At 38.8% G+C, this 21,728-nt stretch overlaps 1 protein-coding gene across 15 annotated transcripts in view; it reads left to right on the top strand.

Moving 5' to 3' along the window:
• Positions 1-9,396: 9,396 nt before the first annotated feature.
• Positions 9,397-21,728, top strand: part of ZNF248 (zinc finger protein 248) — a 57,275-nt gene continuing 44,943 nt past the window's right edge. For 4 of the 15 annotated variants that reach the window (XM_036026657.1, XM_036026658.1, XM_028511723.2 and 1 more), the window contains exons 1-2: positions 9,662-10,149; positions 11,053-11,091. In XM_036026657.1, coding sequence (XP_035882550.1) covers positions 9,835-10,149; positions 11,053-11,091 — 354 coding nt within the window. In that variant the 5' untranslated portion in view covers positions 9,662-9,834. The other 11 variants (XM_036026665.1, XM_028511725.2, XM_028511727.2 and 8 more) reach the window with 10 other exon arrangements.

Here is a 21,728-nt window from a genome sequence, read left to right on the forward strand (position 1 = left end):
AGATGAATCCATTCTTGACACTGAGGTGTTAAAATACCTTACTCTATGTTTGTTGCTATCTATATCTTTCTTGAATTCCTACCAGATTTTCCTTATATGTTTGGGTGTTCCTATGTTTAGTGCATATGTGATTACAATATTTATGTCTTCTTGATGGATTCTTCTGTTGTGTATCATTAGTACCCTTCTAAATCTCTTTTTATGGAGTTTGTTTTGTAGTAACTTTTGTCTAGTATAAGTATGCTACCCCACCTTCTTTTACTTGCCAATTTGCTTGGAATACTTTTTCTTTTCTTTTTGAAGTATATTTTATTGACTGTTCTATTAGAGTTGTCCCCATTTATTCTCCCCTTTAGTACCCTCTGCCCTCCACCACACCTCCCACCAACATTCTCCCACCCTTAGTTCATGTCCATAGGTTGTACATATGTCTATAGGTCGTCCATAGGTTGTCCACATAAGTTCCTTGGCTTCTCCGTTTCCTACAGTATTCTTAACCTCTACCTGCCTATTTGTACTTACCATTTATGCTTATTCTTGTACCTTTTCTCCCATTCTCCCTACTCCGACTCCCCACTGATAACCCTCCATGTGATCTCCCTTTCTGTGATTCTGTCCCTTTTCCAGTTGTTTGGTTAGTTTATTTTTTTTTAGGTTCAGTTGTTGATAGTTGTGAGTTCCTTCTCATTTTACTGTTCATATTTTTGATCTTCTTCTTTTTCTTAGGTAAGTCCCTTTAATATTTCATATAATAAGAGCTGGGTAATGATGAACTCCTTTAACTTGACCTTATCTGGGAAGCACTAAACCTTCCCTTCCATTCTAAATGATAGCTTTGCTGGATAGAATAATCTGGGATATAGGCTCCTGCCTTATATGAATTTGAATATTTTTATCCAGCCCCTTCTTTCAAATAAGGTTTCCTTTGAGAAATCAGCTGATAGTCTTATAGTAACTCCTTTGTAGGTAACTGTCCCCTTTTCTTTTGCTTTTAAGATTCTTTCCTGATCTTTAATCTTGGGTAATGCAATTATGTGCCTTGGTGTGTGTTTCCTTGGGTACAATTTCTCTGAGACTTTCTGAGCTTCCTGGACTTCCTGGAAGTCTATTTCCTTCATGATATTGGGGAAGTTTTCCTTCATTACTTTTTCAAATAAGTTTTCAATTTCTTGTTCTTCCTTTTCTGCTTCTGGCACCCCTTTGATTTGCATGTCAGAGTGTTCAAAGTTATCCCATAGGTTCCTAAGCCCCTCCTCATTTTTTTGAATTCTTGTTTCTTCATTCTGTTCTGGTTGAATGCTTATTTCTTCCTTCTGCTCCAAATCATTGATTTCAGTACTGGTTTCCTTCCCATTACTGTTGTTTCCCTGTACATTTTCCTTTATTTCACTTTGCCTATGCAAAGTCTTCACTATGTCCTAGTCTTCACTTTTTCCTCTATTTTGTGACCATGTGAGCATCCTGATTACCAGTATTTTGAATGCTGCATCTAATAAGTTGGCTACCTCTTCACTACTTAGTTCTGTTTTTGGATCTTTGATCTATTCCTTCATTTAGGCCATATTTCTTTGTCACAGTAAGCCTGTTTTGTTGTAAGGGACAGTGCCTTAGGTATTCAACAGGGCAGGCCAATCCTCTTTGCCCCTTGTGTGGCTGTATTTGGGCAAGTGGTCAGAGAGGTAACAATGCTGCTCGTTAGGCTCTTGGCCAGCTCTCCCTCACTTCCCCTGCTATCCATAAGGAAATCCAGCCCTTCTGGTGTTGATTCCCAGGTGGGCAGGCTTGTTTACCTTTAGGACCCTGTGCATCTCTCCAAGGAGATCTCCTGTGAGGCTAAGAGTTTGTCCCACCACTGCAACCTGAAAGATTTTTACAGCCAGAGGTTTTGAGGCTTTATTTCCCCATGCTGGAACCTTGAGTTGCACTGTCCATCTTACTCTCCAGTTTTTCCTTCTGGTTCATCCACACGCAAATGTCAGAATGCCCTGTCCTAGAGCCGCCACCTTGCCTTACTGGTATACCAGCCACTGCCCTGCCACCCATGGTCACGTCCCCTGCTGCCTATCTCCACCTCTCCTGCCCATCTGAATGAATGTTAGGTCTTTAACTCCTTGGTTGTTGGACTTCCATACAATTCGATTTTCTGGCATTTCTGGTTGTTATTTTTAAATTTGTTGCCCTCCTTTTGGTTGTATGAGGAGGTGAAGTGTATCTACCTATACCTCCATCTTGGCTGAAGTCCTGCTTAGAATATTTTTTTTCCAACCCTTCACTTTTAGTCTGTGTAGGTCTTTTGTTTTGAGGTGGGTCTCTTGTAGGCAGCCTATGTGTGGTCTTGTTGTCTTGTCCATTTAACTACCCTATCTCTTTTGATTGGAGTGTTTAATCCATTTACATTTAAGGCTATTGTTGATAGGTACTTATTCATTGCCATATTTCCCCTTTGTACCCATGTTCCTCTCTCTCTCACACTCTATACATTCATCTTCTATTTATTTATTTATTTATTTATTTATTTATTTTTAGAGAGGGGAGAGAAGGGGAGAGAAAGAGAGAGAGAAACATCAATGTGTGGTTGCTGGGGGCCATGGCCTGCAACCTAGGCATGTGCCCTGACTGGGAATCGAACCTGTGAAGCCTGGTTCGCAGCCCGTGCTCAATCCACTGAGCTACGCCAGTCAGGGAAACATTCATCTTCTTAAAGCAATTTTCTTAGCATATCTGGCAATGCTGCTTTGGTGGAGGTGTATTCTTTTAGTCTACTTTCTGTCTCAAAACTCCTTATGTCATCCCCCATTTTAAATGACAGCCTTGCTGGGCAGAGTAGTCATGGTTGCAGGCCCTTGCTTTTTATTACTTGGAATATTTCTTGCCATTCCCTTCTGGCTTGTAGTGTTTCTGTTGAGAAATAATTACCTAGACTTATGGGAACTCCCTTGTATGTTACTTCCTGTTTCTCCCTCGCTGCCTTTAAGGTTCTCTCTTTGTCTTTAAAATTTGCCATTTTAATAATGATGTTTGTTGGAGTAGGCCTCTTTGAGTTCATTGTAATTGAGACCTTCTGTCCTTTTCAAAATTGTGTGGCTTTTTCCCTCTCCAGGTTAGGGAAGTTTTCTGTTATTTTTTCAAACATTTTCTATCCCTTTCTCCTTTTCTTCTCCTTCTGGTATTCCTATGATTCAAATGTTGTTACATTTCATATTGTCTTGCAGTTCCCTTAAGCTATCTTCATATTAGTTTTAATCTTTTTTCTTGCAGTGGCTCTACCCGGGTATTTCTACCTTCTCTTCCAGCTCACTAATTTGGTCCTCTGCTTCATCCAGCCTGCTTGTAACTCTTCCTAGTGTATTTTTTATTTCAGATATTGTATTCTTCATTTCTTCCTGGTTCTTATTTATAGTTTCTATTTCCTTTTTCATACTAATGTAGTTCCTGCTCAATATCTTGTAGTTGTCAGTGAGTTCCTTGAGCATCCTTATAATCATTCTTTTGAATTTTATGTCTAATAGTTTGCTTGCCTCCATTTCACTTAGCTCTTTTGGTGGGGGTCTTCCATTCCTTTTGGTTGTAGGTTCTTTCTTTGTCTCCCAATTTTAGGTGTCTTTGTTTGTTTCTGCGATTGCAGATACTCTGGCCAGCTGTTTTGACATGGTGAACTTCTGTGGTAGGGTTCTGTGGGACTCAGTGGTGCAGACTCTTTCATCATCTTATCTGTAGGCTCTAAGGTTGACCTTTCTTCCATTTGTGTGGGTTCTCTTGTTGTACTTTGGTATATGTGATGGTGGCTCCTTTGTTGGTAGGTTTTCCTCTCCAGTGGGTTTATTGGTATTCACAGTTCCCACCTGGTCTTGTATTCTGTTGTACAAGTGTTGGTGAACAAAGCAGTATTGCCACAGAGCCAAACCTACTCCAGCAAAGGAACCCCCCTAACACATCAGCAGTCTCAACCACAATTGAACTAAGATTAATAAATATGAAGAGAGATTGTGGATATAATAAGATATGGCAAAGGGAATATGATAACTAAAAAGGGGGGAAATGTTGTGTTATAAGAGGAAGAAGAATTGATAAGATTTGGGATAGAACTGATATGAAGAAAGGGACAGAGCAGAATTTACAATGTAAGTAAAACCTGAAAAGGTGATGAGAACAATGGGGTAAGAATAGAGAAGAGTATACTATGAGGTTGGAAGTAGAATTGAAGAGGTACTGGATCAATGGGAGCAAAATTGCAGAAAAATCACAATGGGTCGATAGCAATGACAGCTGAATAAAATGTAATAAAGGTGGAATGGGAATAAGAATACTATGGAAAAGCAAAAAGTAAATATGAGATGTCTACAGTAAAGAAAAGTGATTTTGAGTGGCTGGGGGAGGCAACCTAATAAGAGTAATGAGTAAAGCTCAGGTTGAAAGTTGGGGAAAAAGAGAAAAAAAGGTAGAAAACATTGAAATAAAATTCCTCACTCAACTGATCGGGGCAGGGCCAAGGCAAAGTGGAGTAAGACAGCAGATCATTCTATGGAATTTAAAGTACAATCAAGTATTGAACAAGTAGGTATTCCTTTGGAGAAGTAGACCAATAACCATGATATTTTACCCACCTGGCCACTATTTATGAAAGATGACAAAGAGTTAAGATTCTCATTAGAAGGGAAAGAGAATGTGAGCTGACTTAAGGAATAAGAGTGCTTACTCAAGGTTATATGGAGGAGAAATTGTGAGAGTAAGGGATAGAAACTTGGTGTAGTGTGAGAGAAAATAAAGTTAACCACAACAGTAATAAAGCTCTGGAAGATGGTGGAATGGATTAAGAGCAGGGAAGGGTGATATGTGGCATTTGGAATAACAACAGTGTGATAAGAAATATATAGTCTAAATAAAAAGAATAAAAAGTAGAAAACCCAGTATAGTGTGTTATTTGGAATATGAGTGAAGTGAAAGAAATAACATGAAAATGCAATATGAATGGGAGAAAAAAACAAATTAAATAAAAAACAAACAAAATTAAATACATGGAAAACGGGAAATAAAAAATAAGCACATTCTGAAGGATAGCAAAGTGATATTTGTCTCAGCTGTTGGTGTTCACCTTCTGATTTCTTTCTGGATCTGTCTCTGGTTTCCCACAGCTCCAGGTCTTATTGTCTTAAACTTGAAAGAAAAAAAGAAGCCTCCTACTGATTTTACACCTTCTAAACTAGTTTTGCTGGTGTTCCTGAATCTTCAAGGCAGAGGGGTCTGGGTTCCTTTTTTTTCCTTTCCTGTGATTCTGTAAGCGGGGAGGGGGTGGTTGGTGGCAAGGCTCACCCTGGGCTACAATAATCACAGGTACCCAGTTTCCAGCCCACACCCTCAGGACACTGTCCACTCTGTGCATTTGGTGCCAGCCAGAGTCGATAATCCACCTTGTTTTACAGCCTTTTGATCAGTCCATGAGGTGCACTGAGTGAGAGTAAGTTGCACCCCCACCCTCCTCCTTCTTTGTTGTCCTGGCCCCTGGGTGAGTGCAAGATCCCTGCAGCGTGGCTCAGTTCCCCTATTGAAAATAATCTCTCTGGGTGCCACTGTTTCTCTGAGCCCCTGCTGCTCCCTTGATCAATCCATGAGCCACCCTGAGTGGGAGCAAATGGTGCCCACACTCCTTTGTCTTCACTGGCCTGGCTGCTGTGTGTGTGGTCCCTGCACAGGGGCTAAGTTCCATTTTGGAGAAAAGTCCCCTTGAGTACCTCCTGCTGCTCCCTACAGGCTCTTGGCTTTCCACACAGGCCAACTCTCTGAACCAGTCCAGAGTCTATCACCATGGCCAGTCACGACCCATCTCTTCTCCCAGCTCCAGGTGTCACCATCTCCCTAATTTCTCTAGTACTGTCCCATCAGGTGATCACCACCCCAGCTGGTGTACACTGCCGGCTGTGCATCACATACTGCCTTTTTATCCCTCCAGTCACTCTACAAGTCCAGGTCTCTCCTGGTGTGGGTTTGGGATGTCCCCACTCTGGGAGGGGAGGGAGCTGCTAGGTGGCTTTCACTGACCTGGCTCTCCTCCAATGCTCCTGCAGTAGTTGTGATCTCTGGTGCACAGCCAGGGGACCTTCCCCTTGGCCTACAAAATCTCCTTACTGCCCACCTTCAAGCATCCTCTGTATACTTTGGCTTCCAAATTTCATTATCAGCTTGGATTCTGTTGGCTGTTCACTCTGTTCTTCAGAAGATTGGTTAGGTGTCTCAGCTGGGTGCATGAGCAAGTGGACTCAACTCCCACCTACATCACTGCTATCTTTCTATCTCCTGGTTTGGATATTTCTTATATGGACACAGGAAAGATCCACCAATAAGTACTAAAATTAGTGGTCAGTCCCCTGACTGGTATGGCTCAGGTGGTTGAGCATCATTCTACAAAATGAAAGGTTGCCATTTGATTTCTGTTCTGGGCACATGCCCAGGTTAAGGTTAAATTTCAGGTTAAGGTCAAGCTTCAGGTTAAGCTTCAGGTTAAGCTCCCAGTCAAGGCATGTACTAGAGGCAACCAATCAATGTTTCCTTGCCTCACTTTCTCCTCCTTCCCCTCTCTCTAAAAATAATGAAATAAAATCTTAAAAAATAATAAAATTAGTGGCCAGAATTTTAAATAAAGAGTAAATTTTCATAGTCTCAAAGCTTCTATCCATAAATTTACTAATAAATGGTGGTTTTAAAATACAACCGCAAATTTAAGATGGAACTTATTTCCTCTTCCCCTGAGTGTGCTTTGTAATCCATTTTGAAGTGTATAGACTGGAAAAGGAAAAATCCTAATTACATAGTGGTGAAACTTTTCAGACACCACCTTAGCCAAGTAACCAAGGTTAATATGACAACTCATGTTGATATCATATGTCCCCATGATATCATGGGAGAGAGTTCGAGAGAGGGAAAGAAAACATTCTCCCTGTGGTATTCCTCCTAAAATTTGTAATCTCAGGTGAATTAGGAAAAAAATCAGACAATCTCAGATACCATTAATTTTGAAAATATCTGATCATTATTCTTCAAACACCTAAAGGTCATGAAAGTCAAGGAAAGAACAAAAAACAGTTACAGGTTGGAGGAAACTAAAACGGCATGGTGACTAAATGTACTGTGATATTTTGCATTGAACCCTGAATCAGTAAAAGGATATTAGTGAAAAAAATGGTGAAATCTCAGTAAACTCTGATGTTGAGTTATGTTAACAGGAAAGGGCACCATACCTCAGCTCAGCAGCCTTGGTAATTGAGTTCTGGCTAAGAAAGAATTCAGAACCAAAACTCATATACAAGCAATAGTTTATTCAGAAAGTCACAGAGGTAGAAGAAGTGATCCATGGAAGGAGTAAGCCAGCTGGGCTACATGGGCTCAGAAAACAAATTACAGAGGCAAGAGTCCTTAGAGCTTAGGAAAAAGAAAGGCAGAGAGAACACTCCTGGAGGAGGGAGAGGAAAGGTGCCGAAATGTTCCAGAGAGAGGAGTGCATGGAATCCTTTGTCTTGAGGGTTTGTATCTGCTCTTCAAAGGCAGGTACATAGGGGTAGTTCCAGGACAAGAGCACAACAGAATGTTCATCAGCATTCCAGGTATGTTCTTTCAGGGTTATAGTCTCCACTGATTGATTGGTGCCAGAGCAGGGGGCATTTGTCATTGCAACTGGTGCTGATGTCAGCCATGGCATCATCCCACTTGGCCTTTCCCCATCTGGCCATGCTTCTTTTCTGGGTCTGGAGCTAAACTCACAACTGAGGCCTGAATGTTATCTCTAGGGCTTAGTGTTTAAGGGAGTGGTCATGCAAAGCTCATATGGGAGTTATTTGAGGCTATTCTCCAGCCCTGTTCCTCCTTTAAGGAGAATCTATCACATGACTAGCACTGCCAAGGAATGAAAGGTGAGGCGAAGGTCCAAACTGCTTGACCCATAATATGCTAGGGGAGGAAAAGGTCACCGTAGGGGTGAGGTCCTTGTTTTCCCAGTTTTGCCTATTGCTATGCACCCAGGGCTTTCTGCCCTGGTGACTTCTGTACCTGGCCCATCCTCTTTTCTCTGTTCATGCCTAACTGCCTTCTACAGTTATAATAATTATTCCTGGATTACTTTCTTAGTTTTGATAAATGTGCCATGGTTATGTAAAATGTTAACATTAGGAGAAGCTAGGTAAAGAACATATGGGAATTAGCTTTGTAACTCTTCTGTAAATCTAGAATTATTAAAAAATAAAAAGTAAAAAAAAATGACATTGGCCAAAAACAGTTGACTATATTTTGTTTCATAGAAAGCTCATCATAAAATATGCCCCTTCTGAAAACAAACAGACAAAAAAACCCTCACAGACACAGACAATAGTATAGTGATTTCCAGAAGGAAAGGGGGGTGGGGAAGTAGAAAAGGGTAAAGGTGGGGAGAGTGATGGAAGGAGACTCAACTTACGGTGGTGAACACACAATACAATATACAGATAATATAGAATTGTACACCTGAAATCTATATAATTTTATTAATTAATATCATCTCAACAAATTCAACAAAAATTCACCCTGGCTGGTACGGCTTAGTGTACTTGTGCTGAGTGCTGGTCTGCGAACAAAAAGATCTAGGATAGATCCCCTGTCAGGACACATGCCTGGGTTGCGGCCATGCTCCAGCAGGGGGCACGCAAGAGGCAATCACATATTGATGTTTTTCTCCCTCTCTTTCTCTCTCCCTTCCCCTTCTCTAAAAATAAATAAGTAAAATAAATACTAAAAAATAATAATATGGTCACATGAACATACTGTGCTAAAAATGTCAGAAGGATGTGCACATAAAAGAATATATGTTTGGTGTCAGGTAAATTTCAGTTGGTCTCGGGAAATGGTGTGTGCCCTTCACTTTATACAGTTTCTTACATATGGGCAATTTTTAGTGTTAATACCAAGTTGCTAGCTTGCTTTTCCCTCATTTTATAGAGTAAGATGGTCACAAATATTAGTTTAGATAAATTTATTTTCCGCTAAGAATTTTATCTAAAGTACAGTGTCAGCTGTTCACATTCAGGCATGAAATTCATGCACACCTTTCCTTTCTCTTGAGAATCCTGGATCCAGACAGCATGTCTCTCGGATAGCCATCTCTCAACTCAGCAAACAAGACAGAAAACTAGCTAGTTTCTAAAGGACCAGGGGTGGTGTATATATTGGGAAAGGTAATCTGGAAAATGTATTTAACAATTTACGTAACACTCATCGTCCTAAGTATTTTCACAATGTAAACACTTTTAATATTCATAAAAACCTTGTTAGCTATGTACCACTATCACCATCCTTTTACAGCTTAGGAGGGAGAACCACTTTTCCTATCAAAGGCGCCATGCACCCACCGCCGCCGTTTCCTCCCTATGCGCATGTGCAACCCCGCCTCCTCCTCTCGGCTAGTCCTTCCGGGCCTCCAGCCCTCAGGGGGAAACAATCCCAGGCCTCCACGTCCACTTTGCCAGGGAGCTGAGGGTGGGAACTCAGGCCGCTGGGGCCCACACAGTTCAAGGGTGAGGTAGTGCCCGTTGATAGGGAGAAGTCCCAAGAACCTCAGCGGTACTACAGGAGTCTGAAGCACTTACAGCTGAAGGGACACCGGGCGGAGGCTTCCCAGTCCAAAACGGTGAGTGTCAGCGTGGGACACGGGCTCTCGGGCTTCAGGGATTCGTGGGCGTCCAGCCCCAGTGCAGAACGGACGGCGTCCTCATGTGGCCGCTGTTAGGGAGTGCGTGTGTGTGACGTGTGCACTGGGGGAGAAGTACGCCTGCGCGCGATAGGTTTTTTGTGAAATGCGGGTATCAGGAGTACTTGATGTATTTTGTTGTTCTGAGCACTTATATTTCGTTAGCTGCTTTATATTTCTTTATGTATATAATACGTGCGACTGGAGCTTGGACAGGTTTTCAGGGCCTCCATTTTTCAGTTAAATCACTGGGGAAATGGAACAGGGAAAGGGCTGGACTAGCTAGCCAAACAAGGCCCTTTCTTGGCTCTAGCATTCTCCAGATTCAGAATTATTATTTGTTATGTTTTCATTTGTTGTTATGTATAATCATGACACAGTATCCTGAAGCCATGGACAGCTGTGTGACGTGGAAAGTCTGGGACAAATTTCAGAAGAGAGAGGTGAGATGGCGCTGAGGGGTGGGTGCATAAGCTACATCATAAATGTCACCCCTTTGGAGAGTTTGTGACCTTATATTCAGGGATGAAACTAAGGAAATTCTGTCATAACTCTTCTCTCGATACCTCGTACTCCCCTCCTTCTTGATTTACTCTTAATTCTTTCCAGAGGTGAGCTGCCCCCAGTGTCCCATTGATTGTTGATGGCATCTAGAGAAGTACTGAGGTTCCCTGCCTCCTGGCTTCATACACACAGAGAGTGGTAGTGCTGTCAGTTCCTTTTTGGATTATCTGGTTTGAACTTATTTGAAAGATTTTTAAAAAATGAGTATGCTAGGATCATGTGATTTGTTAAGTAGTGAAACCAAGATTGAAAGCTAGGTCTGCAGATTCCTAGCTACTATCTGTTTTTCTCACTGTTAGGTCAAATTTAGTTTCTTACTAAAAGATCCTTTTGAAAATTGTAAGCAGGTTAGAACAAACATTAAAAAATTTACCTTGTCTTAAACATCCCCATCCCTTTTTTCAGAGGTTTCTTGGATAATTTGACCTCAAGGGATCAATGGTGTTAGCAGGTAAATAGATAAGCAATATGGCTTGAGGGTTTTTTTTTTCCTCTACATCAGTTTTAACAAATCCATAGTGCTTCCTACTTTAGATTATTATTCTATGTTAAACTTATCTTTTTATGTTTTTAATTTTTGTGTCACAGAACCTAAATTGATAATAAATCAGTAAGAAACAAATGTTTACATTCACTCAGTGAAAAATATGTCTAAGCTCAACATATATCGGAGCTACACATGGACATGTAAGTATCTTGTGTGTGGAGCTGTGTAGGCAGGTGAATGCAGGAACTGCAAGGCAGGACAAGTTCTTCTCACTTCCTTCTTCCTTTTCCCTCAGCACTGCTTTCTCCAAGAACAGAAAATGAACAAATCCCAGGTGAGTTTTTGTTGTTGTTGTTGTTTATTAATCCCCACTTTTTAAAAATGCGTTTTCTAAGATTTTTTAAAGATTAATATTTTTATAATGAAAAAGTAGAAACAGGCATAATTTTACATTAAGGGAAATGTAGAAAGAGTAGGAAATCCAAAGTGGAACAGTTGGTAAAATTAGGTGTAAGATATTTAATTTTACAGTTAACCAAGTTATTGTAGAATTTCTTTGATCTTTATAATAACAGTACTGACATAAATGCATTATATTGCCTATAATCACTGCTTGGTGGAAACAGCACAGTGCTAAGGTAGAACTTAGTACATATAATTTTCAGATTTGAGTTGACAGCCCTCTCACGGTCCTGCTTGATCCAGGAATAAAATGAAGATCTGGTTGAATGAAGAGACTTTATGTTTCCAAAATAATTCCCCATAAATGTTTATATCAGCCTGTTTGTATTTTTACCTTGAGGAATAGATATCTCTGCCTTTCAGTTCTGCATTTGCCATTCACATTTCAACCCAGTGAATGCAGTCTTGGTCCTTCACCACTGCTAACTTGAATCAGTTCTGGAAAAGGCCACCAAATTGTAGTAAAATCCAGTTTTTGTTTTTGTCTTTGTCTTTCTTGACCCCTCTGCAGTATTTGACACTTTGATTGATAGTCTGTTTTGAAAGTCTCCTCTGTTGTCTATGATACTGCCCTCATAGCTATCTTTCTATAACCCTGATAGAATTTCTTTCTAACAGCCCATGAAGTATCTTTTCCTTTTGCTCCAGACATTGCTTTATCTCTGGGTTATTGATTATCCATTGCTTATCTGTGCTTGGCCTATTGTTCTCCCCACCCTGTGTATTTTTCATGAACAGTATTATCTTTTTTAAAATAAAAGCTTTTGAATTGTTAATATATAAATGTGGTTTATTTTTTTAAGATTTTATTTATTTATTTTTAGAGAAAGAAACATCAATATGTGGTTGCCTCTTGAGCGCCCCCTACTGGGGACCTGGTCTGCAACCCAGGCATGTGCCCTGACTGGGAATCAAACCAGTAATTTGGTTCGCAGGCAGGCGCTCACTCCACTGAGCCACACCTAAACGTGGTTTAAAAAGTGATATAGAAGATCATAAGTAAAACCTTACATTTCCATTCTCTCTATACTTGATGCTCCCTCTAAGTACAGATATATTTGTCATATAAACTGAGATACTTTTCACTAAGAGTGGAAGAGGTTCTACAGACAATTATGCTGGGACAACTGGCATATATTGGAATCCCAGACAAACTGGAGTGTTATGACGGCCCTACTAATGATATCGATTATTAATGTTTTTTTTGTTTGTCTTCCAGGTATTTCTTTATTCAGTTAATAGAAAATATGTATGCATGGTCTTGTATGCCCTCTCTCTTTACTTAAACAGAAATGCATTATCCTTAAATGCTTCTCAAGTTTAGATGCAGCTGTACATCACTGGCATTTTGTTAACATGCTGATTTTGATGTAGTAGAGTTGGGTGGGGCCCTGGATTCTATATTTCTAATAAACTCCCAAATTAAGCTGATTCTGCTGTTAAAGGAACCATACTTTGAATAGCAAGTTCACACACTGTTTTCCTTTTTTGTTGGTGCTGTTTTTTTTTCCACTTCTTTTCTTTTATCCAGTCTCAGAGATCTCTTTGTAACAGAACATGGATTGTTGCTTCATTTTATCTTCATTTTATGTTACAACTGTATAGTAAACCAATTATGGATGTTCCATAGTTTATTTAACTAGGTGTTAACTACTAATCTTTTTCTACTACAAGCCATGTTTGAATGAATAACCTTATACATATAGATTTATTCTATCAGATAAATTACCAGAAGTAGGATCACCAGATCAAACAGTAAATACAGTTGATAATCTTGATTAGTTTGGTGTGATTATAATATCATTTTGTATTCCCTTTATACTACATGAGACTGCTTATTTCTCCATAGCTATTCTTTATAGATTATGTGGTTCAACTTTTGGCCACTGATAGGTAAAAAAGTGATATTTTATGTAGTTTGCATCTGCAATATCCTAACTATGAGTGAAGCTGAATATTTTTTCACGTATCTAAAAGTTGTATTAAAGTTTCAGTGAACTGTCTGTTCATACCTTTTGTCTATTTTGCTCATAGGTTTTTGGCTTTTATTTATTTTTTTCCAGTATCTAGTTAGCTCTTTATATATCTTATTAGGGATACTAATGGTTGTTTATTATATGACTAACAATTTTCTGGTATATTATTTGTCTTTTTGATAATTGCCCATGGGATTTCCCCTGCCATGCAGATATTCTGTTTCAGAAGACCACATTTCACTTATTCATTAGATTTCCTTAGGCTACAGATGGCTGTGACACTTTCTCAGACTCTCCTTGTTTTTGATTAACAACAGTTTTGAGGTGTACAGGTCAGGTGTTTTGTAGAATGTCCCTCAATTAGGAGTTGTCTGCTCTTTTTCTCATGTTAGTCTGGGATTATGAGTTTCTTGAAGGAACAGGTTGTGTCATTTGGTAATGTCTAATCAACAGGGAAAGTTCTATCAAGTTGATGTATCAATGCTGATCACCTGGCTGAGGTCTTGTGATCAAGTTTCTCCACTGTAAAGTTACTGTTATTTTCTTTATTTTCATACTGTATTCTTTGGTAGGAAGTGGGTAGTGTTAACTTAAAAAGGCTTTTTGTTATTACTGATTTTAGAGAAAGAGAAAGGATAAGAGAGCAAGAAATAAAATTGATTTGTTGTTCCACTTATTTATGCTTTCATTGGTTGATATTTATGTGTACCCTGATGTGGGATCAAACCCAGAACCTTGGGATATTGGGATGACACTCTTCTGATCTACCCAGCAAGGGCAAAAAGGCCTCACTTTAAAATAAAGTGAGAGGCAGAAAGTATTTATTGAGACCAATAAGAATAACTGCTTTGAGATCATTAATTCAGGCTAGAGTCCAAATACTATTCCAGTTAGGAAACAAAAGCAATGGATATTTATCTGTAAGACAGGGAAGGGAATAATCACATCAATAAAAGGAAGGTATTTCTGTTGGTGCTGATAGCATAATGATGCTAATTCTAAATAATGGTTTGTTTTAATGTCCTATATTTTAAAATTCTATTTATAATTATTATGCTCATTTTATTTATTTTTTAACTACGTTGTATTGATTATGCTATTGCAGTTATCCCATTTTTCCCCCTTTACTCCCCTTCACCCTGTACACCCCCTCCCACCCACATTTCCCCCCTTTAGTTCATATCCATGGGTCGTACATGTAAGTTCTTTGGCTTCTACATTTCCTATATTATTCTTAACCTCCCCCTGTCTATTTTCTACCTACCATTTTTGCTACTTATTCTTTGTACCTATTCCCCCTCTCTCCCCCTCCCACTCCCCTACTGATAACCCTCCATGTGATCTCCATTTCTCTGATTCTGTTCCTGTTCTAGTTGTTTGCTTAGTTTTTTAAAATTTTTGTTTGTAGGTTCAGTTGTCGATAGTTGTGAATTTGTTGTCATTTTACTGTTCGTATTTTTGATCTTCTTCATTTCTAGATTAAGTCCCTTGAACATTTCATGCAGTAAGAGCTTGGTGATGATGAACTCCTTTAACTTGACCTTGTCTGGGAAGCACTTTATCTGCCCTTCCATTCTAAATGATAGCTTCGCTGGATAGAACAATCTTGGATGTAGGTCCTTGCCTTTCCTGACTTGGAATACTTCTTTCCAGCCCCTTCTTGCCTGCAAGGTCTATTGAGAAATCAGCTGATAGTCTTATAGTAACTCCTTTGTAGGTAACTGTTTCCTTGTCTCTTGCTGCTTCTAAGATTCTCTCCTTCTCTTTAATCTTGGCTAATGTAATTATGATGTGCCTTGGTGTGTTCCTCCTTGGGTCCAACTTCTTTGGGACTCTCTGAGCTTCCTGGACTTCCTGGAAGTCTATTTCTTTTGCCAAATTGGGAAAGTTCTCCTTCATTATTTTTTCAAATAAGTTTTCAATGTCTTGCTCTTTCTCTTTCTCTTCTATGATTCAGATGTTGGAATGTTTAAAGATATCCTGGAGGCTCCTAAGCCTCTCCTCATTTCTTTGAATCCTTGTTTCTTCATTCTTTTCTAGTTGAATGTTGCTTTCTTCCTTCTGGTCCACACTGTTAATTTGAGTCCCAGTTTGAGTCCCTTCCCTTCACTGTTGGTTTCCTGCACATTTTCCTTTATTGCACTTAGCATAGCCTTCATTTTTTCATCTAATTTGCGAACATCTTCAACCAATTCTGTGAGCATCCTGATTACCAGTGTTTTGAACAGTGCATCTGATAGGTTAATTATCTCTTCATCACTTAGTTGTATTTTTTGTGGAGCTTTGATCTGTTCTTTCATTTGTGTCATTTTTGTTTGTTTGTTTGTTTTGTGTCTGGGCATGTCTATTATGTAGTAAGGGGCAGAGCCTTAGGTGTTCACCAGGGCGGGGCAACCCAAGTTGCTGCATTGTGACTCTGTATGTGGGGGAGGGGTCCGAGAGGGAACTATGGTGCTTGCTCCACTCTCTGATGGTTTTCAGTCACATCCCCTTCGATGCATAAGCAAACTGGGCCCTTGTGATGCTGATTCCCATGTGGGTGGGCTTGTATATGTTCTAGGACCCTGTGGGTCTCTCCAACAAACTCTCCTGTGAGGCTGGGAGTTTCTCCCCCTGCTGCCTCAACCCCCACCAGTGTTTTCAATCAGATGATTGAGGCTTTATTTCCCCATGCTGGACCCCTCGGTTTTGCAGTCTGTCTTACTCCCCAGTTGCTCCTTCCAGTTTATCTGCATGGGAATGTGGACCACCTGCTCCAACAGCTGCTGCCTCGCAGGGTCTGCCAGCTGCTGCCTTACCATAAGTCCTCTCCTCCCGGCTACCTGTCTCCACCCCTCCTACCAGTCTGGGTGAATGTTTCTTCTTTAACTCCTTGGTTTTCAGACTTCCATACAATTTGATTTTCTGGCAGTTCTGGTTGTTTTTTTGTTTTCAAAACTGTCCTTCTTTTGGTTGTGTGAGGAGGCACATTGTGTCTACCTATGCCTCCATCTTGGCTGTAAGTCAGCAGTTTGTATTTTAAAAAGTCCACTTAAAGAATTTTTTTTCTCTTAGTCTCTGTGGGCAATGTTTAGAATCACAACTTTAAGAGACAGGGACCTGGCTGGCATAGCTCAGTGGATTGAGCTCGGGCTACGAACCAAAGTGTCACAGGTTCGATTCCAGTCAGGGTACATGCCTGGGTTGCAAGCCACAGCCCCCAGCAACTGCACATTGATGTTTCTCTATCTCTGTCTCTATCTCTATCTCTATCTCTATCTCTCTCCTTCCCTTCCCTCTCTAAAAATAAACACAATCTTTAAAAAAAAAAAGAGCCAGGGAAATACTGTAAGTTTTGTTGGCATTATTATTTGGCAATATTTTCCATGTAATTTAATATACCAGGTAAGCCTAATTAGTTTAATTTCATATTTTTGTAAAGAGGGGAAAAAAACTTAGAGGTGTGTCAGGGTTACTTATGAAAAATTTCAAAGTTCTTTAAAATGTCAAAGCCAAAAAAGACTTTATTTTGAATCTTGGGAAATTTGTCAGCATATCTAAAGCTTTAAAACATTTGGTCATTGTGGAACACTTAAGGTATTTATTTAATCAGGGCAATAAAGACTTTGCAGGCAAATACAGATAATTAAATTGTCATAAGCAAAATTTTTGCTTTCCAATATTGAGAAGACTCAGTGTACTTACAAAATTAAAGATTTGATGATAAAAAGCACAGGAAATTATTTAAATAAAATCTTTGTTTTCCTTTTATAATCACTTATTAAAAGCTTACCAATAATACAGACAAATGTTCTTTTTATTAAGTTCTATCTTTACAAAAGTATATCATTGATAGTAAAACTTAATTTTTAAAAAGCCTATATAATAATATTTTAACTTTAGCCAGCTTAATATGTAAGGTAAAATTATTTTTTTCTCTTTCTTCTCTGAAATAACCAGAGAAAATTAATTTTGTTTTTCCTAAGGAAAGCATATCTCCATATTTTATACCATCTTTTATTGAAAATACATATCAAGTTTTTTCATATTTAGAATTTTTAACCATTAGAAACCTTATTTTTATAAGAAGCAAAAGTAAGCATTTAGAAGTTTTTAGATTGGCAAATTTTTGAACATTTCATATTCTCTATAATAATAATTTATAATTTCCAGAAACATGTGTTTTCATATTATAGCATAGACATTTTTATTGAGATGCAAATGTTCAGTTTCTCTTTATTAAGAAGCCAGGAGGCACTTCTGGCCAAGATGGAGGTGTAGGTAAATATTTTTCCCTCTTCACACAACCTCTTCACACAATTTGCTTGGGGTTAGCAAGGGAAGTGACTGAAAGCTGGTGAGAGCTAAATAAGCAGCACTGTTCCCTCTCTGACCACTCCCCACCCCACTCCCTGCATACAGCGCTACAGAGTAGCAAAGAGGGTTGCCTGGCCTTGGCAAATACCTAAGGCTCTGCCACTTACTATGTGACAGGTACATGGAAGCAAAGAAATATGGCCCAAATGAAAGAACAGATCAAAGCTTCAAAAATAGAACTAAGTGATGAAAAGATAGCCAGCTTATCATATGCAGCGTTCAAAACACTGGTAATCAGGCTGATCACAGAAATGGTTGAGCATGGTCATGAAATAGAGGAAAAAGTGAAGGGTGTGGAAAGAGAAATAAAGGAAAATGTACAGGGAACCAACAGTGACGGGAAGGAAACTGGGACTCAAATCAACGATTTGGAACAGAAGGAAGAAAAACATTGAAACAGAACAGAACGAAAAAACAAGAATTCAAAAAAGTGAGGAGAAGCTGAGGAACCTCCAGGACAACTTTACATGTCCCAACATCCAAATTGTAGGGGTACCAGAGGAGAAGAGGAAGAGCAAGTCACTGAAAACTTATTTGAAAAAATAATGAAGGAGAACTTTCCCAATTTGGCAAAAGAAATAGACTTCCAGGAAGTCCAGGAAGCTCAGAGAGTCCCAAAGAAGTTGGACCCAAGGAGGAACACACCAAGGCACATCATAATTACATTAGCCAAGATTAAAGAGAAGGAGAGAATCTTAGAAGCAGCAAGAGACAAGGAAACAGTTACCTACAAAGGAGTTACTATAAGACTATCAGCTGATTTCTCAATAGACCTTGCAGGCAAGAAGGGGCTGGAAAGAAGTATTCCAAGTCAGGAAAGGCAAGGACCTACATCCAAGATTGTTCTATCCAGCGAAGCTATCATTTAGAATGGAAGGGCAGATAAAGTGCTTCCCAGACAAGGTCAAGTTAAAGGAGTTCATCATCACCAAGCTCTTACTGCATGAAATGTTCAAGGGACTTAATCTAGAAATGAAGAAGATCAAAAATACGAACAGTAAAATGACAACAAATTCACAACTATCGACAACTGAACCTACAAACAAAAATTTAAAAAAACTAAGCAAACAACTAGAACAGGAACAGAATCAGAGAAATGGAGATCACATGGAGGGTTATCAGTAGGGGAGTGGGAGGGGGAGAGAGGGGGAATAGGTACAAAGAATAAGTAGCAAAAATGGTAGGTAGAAAATAGACAGGGGGAGGTTAAGAATAATATAGGAAACGTAGAAGCCAAAGAACTTACATGTACGACCCATGGACATGAACTAAAGAGGGGGAATGCAGGTTGGAGAGGGTGTACAGGGTGAAGGGAAATAAAGGGGGGAAATGGGACAATTGTAATAGCATAAACAATAAAATATATTTTAAAAAAAGAAAAATATATGAACAGTAGAAAAGATAAAAACTCACAGGTATCAACAACCTGAACATAAAAAAAAAAAAAGAAAAGGAAAAACAAACAACTAGAACAGGAACAGAATTAGAGAAATGGAGATCACATTGATGGTTATGAGCAGGGAGAGGGAGTGGGGAGAATGGGGGAAAAGGTATAAGGAATGGGAAGCATAAATGCTAGGTACAAAATGGATAGGGGGTTGGTAAGTATAGTATAGGAAATGGAGAAGCCAAAGAACTTATATGTACAACCAATGGACATGAACTAAGGGGTGGGAATGTTGGTGGGGCGAGTGCAGGATGGAGGGGAATAAAGGAGAGAAAAAATGGGGCAAGTGTAATAGCGTAATAAAGTATATTAATCAATTTGAAAAGAAGCCAACAGGTACACCATTCATTTATAAATTAATATTTTTAAAATTTCATTTTATTGCAGCAGATAACATGAACTTATGATTTGTAAACCCAATTAAAATAATTACATTAAATGTTAAAAAATTTAATGAAATGTCTGTTTTAATAAAACCTAAAAACTGAAACCACTATTAATATTAAATAATAATAATTTCTAACATCATGTGATACTGTAAAGCATTTCGGTTACTTTCTGTTGTATTTCTTTATATAAGTACTAAATTTGGGGGGGGCATATCAGATAACTTTTATTATTATTTTCCTTTTAAACAGTAAATGATGGATAAATATTTTCCTTTTTTTTTTCTTGTTTAAGTACAGTTGTCTCCATTTTCACCTCACCATGTCCCTACTCCCCATCCCCACCACCCACCCTCAAACCTGCCCCCTTTGGCTTTGTCCATGTGTCTTTTATACATGTTCCTTGAAGGCCCTTCCCCTATTATTCCCCATTATCCACCATTATCCCTTTACCTCCTCTTCTCTGATTAATGTCAGTTCTTTATTTTAATGTCTTTGGTTGTATTTCCCTTGCTTGTTTGTTTTGTTCATTAGGTTCCATTTATAGGTGAGATCATATGGTATTTGTCTTTAACTGCCTGTCTTACTTCACTTAGCATAATGCTCTCCAGTTCCATCCATGCTGTCGCAAAGAGTAAGAGCTGCTTCTTTCTTTCTGCTGCGTAGCATTCCATTGTGTAAATGTACCATAGTTTTTTCATCCACTTATTTACTGATGGGCTCTTAGGATGCTTCCAACACTTGACTATTGTAAATTATGCTGCTGTGAACATTGGGATGCATAGGTTCTTTTGAATTGGTGTTTCAGGATTCTTAAGTTATAATCCCAGCAGTCGTATTGCTGGGTGAAAAGGCAGTTCCATTTTTAGTTCTGAGGAAATTCCATAGTGTTTTCCACAGTGGATGTACCAGTCTGCATTCCCACCAACAGTGTTCTAGGGTTCCCTTTTCTCCACAACCTCTGCCACACTTGTTTCTTGTTGATTTGTTAATGGCCATTCTGCTGGATATGAGGTGGTGTCTCATTGTGGTTTTAATTTACATCTCTCTGACGGCTACTGTTGCTGAGCATCCTTTCATATGTCTCTGGCCCCTCTGTATGTCCTCCTTGGAAAAGTGTCTTTTAAGATCCTTTGCCCATTTTTTAATTGAGTTGTCTTCCTAGAGTGTAGTCATATGAGTTCTTTATATGTTTTGGAGATTAAACCCTTCTCTGAGGTATCATTTGCAAATATGTTTGCCATATGTTTGGTTCCCTTTTCATTTTGCTGATGTTTTCTTTAGCCATGCAAAAGCTTTTTATTTTGATCAGGTTCCATTTGTTCTTTCATTTATGTCCCTTGCTCTAGACGACATAGCGGTGAAAATGTCGCTGCATGCAATATCAGATTTTCCTGCCTATGTTCTCTTCTAGGACTTTCATGGTGTCATGACTTATATTTAAGTCTTTTATTCACCTTGAATTTATTCTTTTGCATGGTGTAAGTTGGTGATTGAGTTTTATTTTCTTGCATGTAGATGTCCACATCTCCCTATAGTATTTCTTGAAGATGCTGTTTTTCTCCATTTTATGCTTCTGCCTCCTTTGTTGAATGTTAATTGACCATGGAAAGTTGGGCTTATTTCTGGGATCTCTGTTCTGTTCCATTGGTCTATTTGTCTGTTCTTATGCCACCACCATACTGTTTTGATTACAGTTGCCTTGTGATATAGTTTTATATCAAGTATTGTGATCACTCATACTTTGTCCTTTCTCAAAGTTGCCATAGCTATTCAGGGTCAATTATGGTTATATATAAATTTTTGAAATGTTTGTTGTATATCTGTGAAATATATCATTGATATTTCAGTAGGGTTTGCATTCAATCTATAAATTGCTTTGGGTAATATGGGCATTTTCATGATGTTAATTTCTTCCAGTCTATGAACACTGTATATGCCTTCATTTTTTTTCTCTTCCTTAATTTCTTTCTTCAGTGTTGGGTAGTTTCCTGAGTACACCAGGTCTTTTACCTCCTTGATAAGGTTTATTTCTAGGTACTTTATTTTTCCTTTTGTTATAGCAAATAGGATTTTTTTCCTGATTTCTGATTCTGATCTTTTATTATTGGTGTATAAATGTGCTTTTGATTTCTGATATTGACCTTGAACCCTGCTGTTTTGCCAGATTCACTTATAAGGTTGAGTAGTTTTTTGGTGTAGTTTATAGGGTTTTCTATGTTACATGCAAACAATGACAGCTTTATGTCCTCCTTTCTGATTTGGATAACTTTTACTTCTCTTTCTTGTTTGATCGCTGTGGTTAGGACTTCCAATACCATATTGAATAAAAGTGGTGAAAGTG

Source organism: Phyllostomus discolor, chromosome 5 (genome assembly GCF_004126475.2).
Source record: "Phyllostomus discolor isolate MPI-MPIP mPhyDis1 chromosome 5, mPhyDis1.pri.v3, whole genome shotgun sequence".
NCBI lineage: Eukaryota > Metazoa > Chordata > Mammalia > Chiroptera > Phyllostomidae > Phyllostomus > Phyllostomus discolor.